The 9014-nt window shown below is 46.0% G+C and overlaps 1 protein-coding gene across 1 annotated transcript in view; it reads right to left on the bottom strand.

Annotated features, from left to right (window-relative positions):
• Positions 1 to 279: 279 nt before the first annotated feature.
• Positions 280 to 9014, bottom strand: part of LOC144129205 (hemicentin-1-like) — a 414526-nt gene continuing 405791 nt past the window's right edge. Inside the window, exon 35 of the mRNA XM_077663195.1 lies at positions 280 to 3655. Coding sequence (XP_077519321.1) covers positions 3289 to 3655 — 367 coding nt within the window. The 3' untranslated portion in view covers positions 280 to 3288. The remainder of the gene's footprint in view (positions 3656 to 9014) is intronic.

The following is a 9014-nucleotide window of genomic DNA, read 5'->3' as shown; positions in this document are numbered from 1 at the left end:
AGAATAGAAGAGGCATGACCCACACTTACCTCCGTCGTGTTATTCAGAACAAGACGCTTCACATTACCCCTGGTCGAATTATCACTTGTATTTTGCAACCCGATATCGATAAAAGATAATGCGCGCAATACCAACGCCGTTCAAGTATTGCATAACATGGACGTTCGGCACCCACATGGCACTCTATTTCACACACTTGGTGGCAGGAACAAAGCTGCTGACAAAGTATGCCATATTAAAATCTGAAGAGCTTTTTAAGGTACCAGGAAAGGCTGTACACTTGTCACTCCGAGTCGGGTGTATTTATTTATTTATTTATTTTTTATTTATTTATTTATTTATTTATTTATTTATTTATTTTTCTTCAAGACCAACGCACGCTTTACAGAGTACAGAAGTACAGGATATAAAACAACAAACAAAGCATGGAAAAGCATGGTAAAAACTAGTTATAGAATGCCGGCTAAAGCACGTTTAAAAGGCGCGTTATCATAAATGAACACAATTTCGGAGCGAAGGTGACCTCATTCTTTTAAAATTCGCGCTAAAAGCATAAGAAAAGCTTTTAGTATAACATGTATCAACGTCAACCTCAAAGTTGTGGTCAACAGAGTCAGAAATTTACTGGGGCCGAAAAATGGATTATCACTAAGGGCCGGATGGACGCAAGAGAAATATTTGATTTCATAAAGATTACACTGCTGCTGCGGTTATAACAGGAAGAGGTGAAGTCAACAGAATAAGCCTGCGCCGTTTCAATTGATGTAATCAAAGCTTTAGTGCTTGTGTACCAGACTGGAGTTGCGTATTCTAAGACGCGCTTTATCAGTGGCTTCGGCGCGGAGCTATTCATATTTGTTCAGTTTTCTTCCCCCATTCTGATTTCTTTAATCTCAGCTTGAAATACTCTGGGTGGAATGTTCAGTGTTGCAACTTTTGTTTGGATCGACATCTTTTTTGCTGTTTTTAGGTAAAACTCTTGTATAAAAATTGTACATGGCTACCCTTTTAGTTGAGTAGCTTCGCACCTCTTCGTAGATCAAAGCGGGAGAATGTGTATCTGATCATTCTTTTTGTTCTGGTATTAATAAATAAATGTTACGAAACAAATTTAGGAATTATACTTTAAACAAAAATGTGCTTACTTCAATGTTCGCCCAGAAAAAAAAAACTGCACTGAGACATCCCTTTAGCACCCAAAATTCGATACGAAAGTATTGAATACGAAAGTAAATTTTACGCTGCTTTCTTTGTAACTCAGCCTCAATGAACTGTCTCCCAATCTGTGTTGTATCCATGCCAACAAAGTACTTCCAATGACGGCCCACCTCACACAAACCTGTCACAATGTAATTGTGACATCCAAAGGCTTTGACTTGGTTATTCACTGAATATCAGAGCTTCGTCTAAGGCGGCAATTCGAGACTGCGTTTTAAGGACGGCTTCGTTTGGCGCTCACCTAAGGCGACGTAGTTAAAGGAATTTTTATTTTGGGTGTCTGCCTATCGCGACACTTAAGAAACTCTGGCGGTGCTTGGAGCTGAAAAACAGGCATTATATCGTGAATAGCTCATTTGGGCGGGTATTCCTGCTTTAAAAGTTAATGATCATTTCGGTCTCATTAGTACAAGTTTCGGGGTCTTCGGAAAAGAACCCGCAACCGGAGATGCTGCTGGCAGACTTTATGTAGAAACAGGGGGCTCAGACAGCATTACGCATGTCTGTTTCCAGGTAAAAAAAAAAAAACAACCACTCAGGAGTGAAGGAATCGCACGCCTCAGAAGAGGGGACAAGAGCACGGAGCAGAACATGCAAGCGTTCAATAAAAACTGTCATAAATTCATCGCATTGCCTCGGACTGTTAAGGAATTAACTGAGTGTAAGAAATTACAATATTTTGCTTTCGGCAATAATTTTTACAATAAACATGCGAGTGCGTAGAAGCTCCAGAAAAATTGTGTGTTCCCAAGCTTTACTTGGTTCCAAAAACCAGTCTGTTGTGGCTTTACTATAGGGTGGGAGCACAACAAGGCAATGAATAATGCACAGAATAGTTTTGCATTCGAGATGGGCAGCAAAACAAAACAAAAATCATTTTTCCTTCCCTTTTGGTGTGCGCAGAACCACTCCATGTGTTTAAGTGAAGCAGGAGCAGGTGAAATATAAGTGCGTCAATTACACTTGCGTTGAACAAATCGTGCAGGGAGAGAATGAGGATGAAAATAAATTAATCTTGAGAGAAGATAGCGGGCTATGAATGGCGACAGCTAGGCCTATGGCTTAACGCTAATAATTCGGCCAGTGGCTTATGCTGGTGCTGGGTTTGACCACGAAGTACGTCCCGTTCGCTTTGACGCCAGATTGTGGCTTGCGGAGTTTCGGTTTTCGGGTTGAAGGGGGCGTGATAAACCTGAGCGCATATTTCCTTTGACTTGAAAATTCACCGCAGTATTATGCATCTCAACAGTAATCGACATGCAGTCTATTTCAAGTTGGCCCTCGGCACTTACATTTCGGAAGCGATGAGTATCAGGGCCTCCGGAACGCTACACTATAGGTCAGGAGAAACATCCTTGCTTCATTGAGGTCACGTAATTGTTTTGAGGGAGTCGTTTTCCGAGCGAGGTGCTTTTACTGCAGGCAAGAACTTCCATTAGAATCTAAGAGGGGGGGCGTTGGCACGTCGTTGACAGCAACAGTAGTCGATCGTTTTAGTGCACTCAATTTTGTGTCCCAGCAGAGCGTCATTCGCAGACGCTTGACTTTAGAGAAGAACACCAACTTCAACTACAACATTTCAAGACTGAGCGGCTGGCGGAATGCAACCACTCTTATCAATCATTTTTACTCCGCTGTTATCACCAGCTGAGTTGAATGACTGACCCCAGCGGCAGCGACGTCGCAGTGGCACATCAGCCTATCACGAAAGACAAAACGAAATAGAACTGGAATTCTGGCCTGAACTAGGTCCATATTGAATGCAGTCTCACAGGTGGCACACCCTAAAAACCTCAAAGCTATGAAATGCTTCGCTACCCTCAAGCACACCTTGCACGTGGGATAAATTTGCGAAAGTCAAGCGCCTTTCTCTCTACGAGCCATGAGTAGGTCTCGTAGGCCCTCACAATTGGACACGTGCCACGCACCTATCAATTGCCTAGAGCTCTTACGAAAAAGAAGTTTTGCTAGTCTTGTTCCTGATTCTCGACTTAAAGTCGAGGTCCACAATATGCGTTTTCCTAAAAATTGCTAATCAAAATGCACTGGTTCCGCCGGGGTCTGCCGTCGTCAGAACGGGTAGTTCCCTGTCGTGACTAGGAGGAAGAATCGCGTCGTGAACAGTGCCGTACTGTTGGCGTCATCCCGCGAAACGGCGTGGAGGGTGACGCGATACTTGGTCCGAGGTCGGAGGTCGCGCGTGGCGAACACAACTCCGACGCCACGCTCGTCGCTGACGTCGAACGGCTGCGTATCGCCGCTCAGTGACGTGAAGGCTGTGTTGCCGAGGACGGCCCCGTCATGGTCCCTGGCAACGAGCCGTGCGACGGGGGAAGTGGCGCGCACATCACTCGGCAACGCCACGGACCAGTACGTCACCACGTCACTCGAGCCACGGACGCAGTCTTCTGTCAAGGAACAGCGGAGTCTGCAGGAACTGTGTGAAAAAGTGACGAATAACACGTCTTCTTCAATACTGCTCCAAAAGTGCAAAAGAGTAAAGCGTGCGGCGATTTCTCTATTATGTAGAACCTCTGGCCGATGCGCCATACTTCTGGAGCTTAAATACACTGAAAGAAGTTGAGGGGGGCGTGCAGGCATTTGTGAACAAGAGGACAACAGAGAGGTACGCTCTCCGCTTGGGCCTGACAAGGGGTGGGAGTGCCTCCTGAGAGATCAAATTCCCCATTTATCACTAAACAGGGAAGGGGACTTGCGATTGAGAAGAGGGATGTCTACTTATCCTTGCTTTTGAGACACCCTGAGTGAGCTCCTTTTGTCAGCGTGACAGCAGTCATCCTAGGCACGGCTAATAATTGTTCCTTTAGTAAAACTTGGTGCTGGGCTAGTTGGCTAAACGTTGCTTTGAAACAGGTTGGCGCTAAAAAAGACAAACACAAGGAGAGAAAACGACGATGCGACACATATTAGCGAGTGATACTTCAAACCTTTTGGATACGGAAAAAAAATACATATTGACGCCCCCTGTTTCTGCTTATGATGTGATGTGACAAACCTTTAAATACGTACCCTAGAGCGAAACAGAAAACCATTTGGTAGTAGCGCCGCTCGCTCACCTGTGTTATGTCGTCTTCTCTAGCGCTGACCTGTTTCAAAGAAATAATCGTTCCTCTCCAGGGAAAGAGGGCGGAGTGGTTATGAAGGCTTCCAGTTTTGTGAAAAGCACTTACTGGTGGGGGAGCTTGGGGAAGAGAACAATGCAAAGTAAGGATCGATAAGTGTGCATGGAGCTGTTGCCGCTGAGACCCACTGCGTTTTCTGCTTTTACCTCTGTATGCTAGAGAGCAGTAAACATTGAATTTGATTAAACAAGCGTGTCCATAAACTCCGAATGTCTGACTTGCAGCATTGACCATGAACTTGCTGGAAGCCGCCAAGGTTTGAATATTTATGATGGGAAGCCCCAGAACACACATCGTGAAAATGTGGTGATCTATGTGCCTATTGTTTTGGATTGTTATAGGACGCCTTGTGGGCCTATGCCTGTTGTTTTCTCCTTGTGGCCGCGAGTTCTCCTTGCTGAAACGCCAAGCTTTATTTAGGTAGCTATTCCGATCGATAAAGTCCGAGCAAGACCTTGCGCTGTTTGTGTGCTAGCGCAGTTTGTGGGTGTGTAACAAATGAAATACATAAATAAATAAAAATAAATCATATAAATGCACACAACTGGGATTCGAACCAGCGGCAGCGTGAACAGATCAGCTCCGCTGCCCAATGCATGAGAACACGGGGCTGTCAGCGAATTTTTTTATAACGAATTTTCAACATGACGTTATGTATGTGCAGAAAGGGGATATATACAGATTATTTACAAAGCACGCGACTAGTGTATGCACTGCACTAGCCTGAGAAAAAACATCGCAGCTAAAAGGGCGGCAAAGGTATAGGTTATAGCCGGAGCCGAACACGCCTCGTATTAAATTGGAAGGAAGGAAGGAAGGCCTCAGACGTTGCTGGCACATACCCACTACGGGGGAGTGGCCAAGACACAGGCGGTTAATTACTGGATACAGGAAAGTTTTGACGGGAAAAGGAGTGGTAATAGTATGTAGTCTGAGAGATTGGAAGAGGGAAGGAAAGGGGTCCAGTTAACTTGGAGATCAAAGACGGGACAATTGCTTAATGTGCATAATAGTACACAATGCCTGTAATGTTGCAATGTCGTACTGATTGAGGGCGGGAAAAAGAAATTAGAATGGGAGTCGTTGCGCTTCTTGAAGAAAATTTTGCACAGCAGAGCGCACATCAACACACTTTCGCGTTGTGCATTGCACATCGTCTTCTTCATGAACTGATAAACTCTCAAACTAATAATCGAAAACTAAACATTTTGACAGATTTACCTGTCTGGTTGGCTTTGAAGACTTATAATAAACTGCACATCTCCAACCAAAAATGTTAACTTTAACCCAACGTTTCGAAGCCGACTCGGCTCCTTCATCAGGGGTGATTGAGGGCAGTAGCTAGCGCCTTTTAAGTATGGAGGGGAGTGGGGAAGGGGTGGTGAAAAGAACGACAGCTGTGTCGCGCGTGCGGTGGAGGGGTTTTAGGATGTTAGTCTCGCTGGCGCACTGCAGGGAGGTGCTGAATGCGACTTTTTTTTCGGTGCGTTGAAGAGCGAAGTCCCTGGGCATATACTGGGGGCAGGTTCCTATTTGTGCGGTTGATATTGTTCAGGGTGGTTTGGATATGCCAGGATTCCAGAAGTAGCCTCTTGTGGTAATTTGCTTCGGGTCCGAGGATGCGGGTCTCTTCAAAGCTGATTCTATGGTCGGAGTCCTCGGAATGTTCGTCTACTGGATTGCGCTCTCTTGCGAATTTGCGGACGTCGTTTTTATGTTGCCGAATTCTTCCTTTGAATTTTTTGGTTTCGCCGATGTAGCTTGCGTTGCAGTCGGCGCATGGAATTTTGTAGACAATGCCTTGGGCTCTTTCTCTCGGCGGCCGGTCTTTGGGAACAGGTAGGCAAAGCGCAACAGTGTTTGTGGGCTTGTGCGCAACCTGGAGACCCGATTTTTTTAGGATTCGGGCGATGGTCTCGCTGACGCCTACGACGTAAGGTAAAGAGACGTATTTTGGTGGTGGCGTTGGTCTTTGTGCGTTGATTTCTTGACAAATGTTGTGTTTTTGACGTCGAATGGTTTTTTGAATAAAGTCTTTTGGGTAGCCGTTCATGATGCTGACAAGTGAAAGGAACACCAATGGGAGCATCAATCTCTGTCGTCATGGCCAATTTAACAATGGAACACGTCGAACAGCGAGCTTTCAACTCATTCCACCCAAAACCAAAGATTTTCATCAGGTATGTCGACGACTATTTCGCCGCCAACAAAAAATCTGAGACTCAAAATTTCCTTCGTCATTTAAACTCCGTAGAACCTGACATTCAGTTCACGCTAGGGGTGGAACAAAAAAACTCCCTGCCGTTTTTGGACGTCCTCGTGTCGCGAAACAACAACGCCCTTCAATTCTCCGTATACCGCAAACCAACCCACTCAGGCCGGTATCTCCACTTCTCTTCGAACCACTCGACAGTCCATAAAGCATCAGTGGTGAAGACGCTGTTCAGAACAATTGAGACACACTGCAGCACAGAACTTGACAGCAAAAAAGAACAACGCACGATATTCAAAGAACTCATCATGAACGGCTACCCAAGAGACTTCATTCAAAAAACCATTCGACGTCAAAAACACAACATCCGTCAAGAAATCAACGCACGAAGACCAACGCCACCACCAAAATACGTCACTTTACCTTATGTCGGTGGTGTCAGCGAAACCATCGCCCGAATCCTGAAAAAATCGGGTCTCCAGGTTGCGCACAAGCCCACAAACACTGTGGCGCTTTGGCTACCTGTTCCCAAAGACCGGCCGCCGAGAGAAAGAGCCCAAGGCATTGTCTACCAAATTCCATGCGCCGACTGCGACGCAAGCTACATCAGCGAAACCAAAAATTTCAAAGGAAGAATTCGGCAACATAAGAATGACGTCCGCAAATTTGCAAGAGAGCGCAATCCAGGCGCCGAACATTCCGAGGACTCCTACCATAGAATCAACTTTCAAGAGACCCGCATCCTCGGAACCAAAACAAATTACCACAAGAGGCTCCTTCTGGAATCCTGGTATATCCAAACCACTCCGAACAATATCAAGCGCACAAAAGGAAACCTGCCCCCAGTATATGCCCAGGGACTTCGCTCTTCAACGCAACGAAGAAAAGTCGCCATTCAGCACCTCCCTGCAGTGCGCCAGCGTGACTAACATCCTAAAACCCTTCTCCCGCGCTTTGCGCGACACAGCTGTCGTTCTTTTCACCCCCTCCCCCACTCCACTCCATACATGAAAGACGCTAGCTACTGCCCTCAGTCACCCCTGATGAAAGAGCTGAGTCGGCTTCGAAACGTTGGGTTAAAGTTAACATTTTTGGTTGGAGATGTGCAGGTTATTATAAACTAATAATCGCTCGGTGAGCTATGTGGCTTTAGTGACAGAGATGTGCGCTGCATGCGTTGGCGTGAACAACGTTGTGGCTGAGACGGAGCACTGGAGCATAGGCCGCTGGTGCACATTGGGTAAATTGGCACTGACGATGAAAAAGTTAAATACGGGCGTAACTGGCTCTGTGGCTCAGTGGACACCTTAATCGCACTTTCAGGTACGTTGTGGTGGTGTCCACCTGCACAAAACTGTGCCTACGGGCAATATTGGAGCGAAGAGAAACACGAAACGCGATCGCCGTGCGCCACTGCAGTTTCTCGGACCTCTCTGCTTTTGTGCTCCTGCTATCACCTGTACATGTCGTCCGGCTTAAACCGTAGTACGTGAGTACGTGTGATAATCGCCTGCAGTTCCCACTGCCTTTTACATCGGCCAGAAATATTTTCTGGGTCCGTGTTTGGTTTTCCGCAGCGTGTTCTTGCTCTCGGGTTAGCATCGGAACGATGCTTCTTTATAGGGGGAGGAAGTGTAGAGAAGAGAAAGTCGAAACGCGATCGCCTGTTACTGAAGCAAAGAAGAAGCTGCTGTTTTTCGGACCTGCCTGATTTTGCGCTTCTCATATCACCTGTACACGTCGTCTGGTCATTACGTCAAGCCGTGACAATATTTCGTGCTTAGCAATGCTAAATCGCCAGCGATTTTTTAAACCTACCCCTATTGGCACTGTTATACATGATGGAGGGGAAGGGGCGGCAGTGTACAGTGCGAGGTCAGGAGCATCCAGAGGTACAACAAAAAGTCGTAGCAATAATAGCATAAATTATACTTGACACTGCAAGTGCACCGACATAGGAGAGTGAGAACATTATAATACAAATCATATAGTTAATAAAATATTAATACAGTACAACACCAAAAATGTAGGGGGCTACATCATTAGACAAATTTTAGTGCGCCAGTCCCACCTGGAAACCACACCACGTATGCCTGACAAATGCCCAAGATGCAGTTCAATACCGCGCCGCGCCATTCTCTTCGTTAATTATGCATATCTGTATACCAGCAGCTTTTCATGTCTGAAGAGGGATTCTGATCTTAAAAGCTTCACAGCTCGCTGCCGGGCCTAAGTCGTCTGTTTGCCTCAAAAGCTTTTCTAATGCTGTATAAATCAAACACCTCACATTTTCTTTCGACCCGAAATTCTCAGCGTACTGCACATCGACTTCAGATTGTCCGGCGTCTTGCTCGTAACACAAATATTTCAGGTTCCTTTTCCCTGAACGGCTGAAAAGTAGAATGGCCTCCCTGCCGACATCGCCATCATCCCGTACTCAT

This window comes from Amblyomma americanum, chromosome 1, assembly GCF_052857255.1.
Source record: "Amblyomma americanum isolate KBUSLIRL-KWMA chromosome 1, ASM5285725v1, whole genome shotgun sequence".
Classification (NCBI taxonomy): Eukaryota; Metazoa; Arthropoda; class Arachnida; order Ixodida; family Ixodidae; genus Amblyomma; species Amblyomma americanum.
This window is presented reverse-complemented; position numbering and strand designations above follow the sequence as displayed.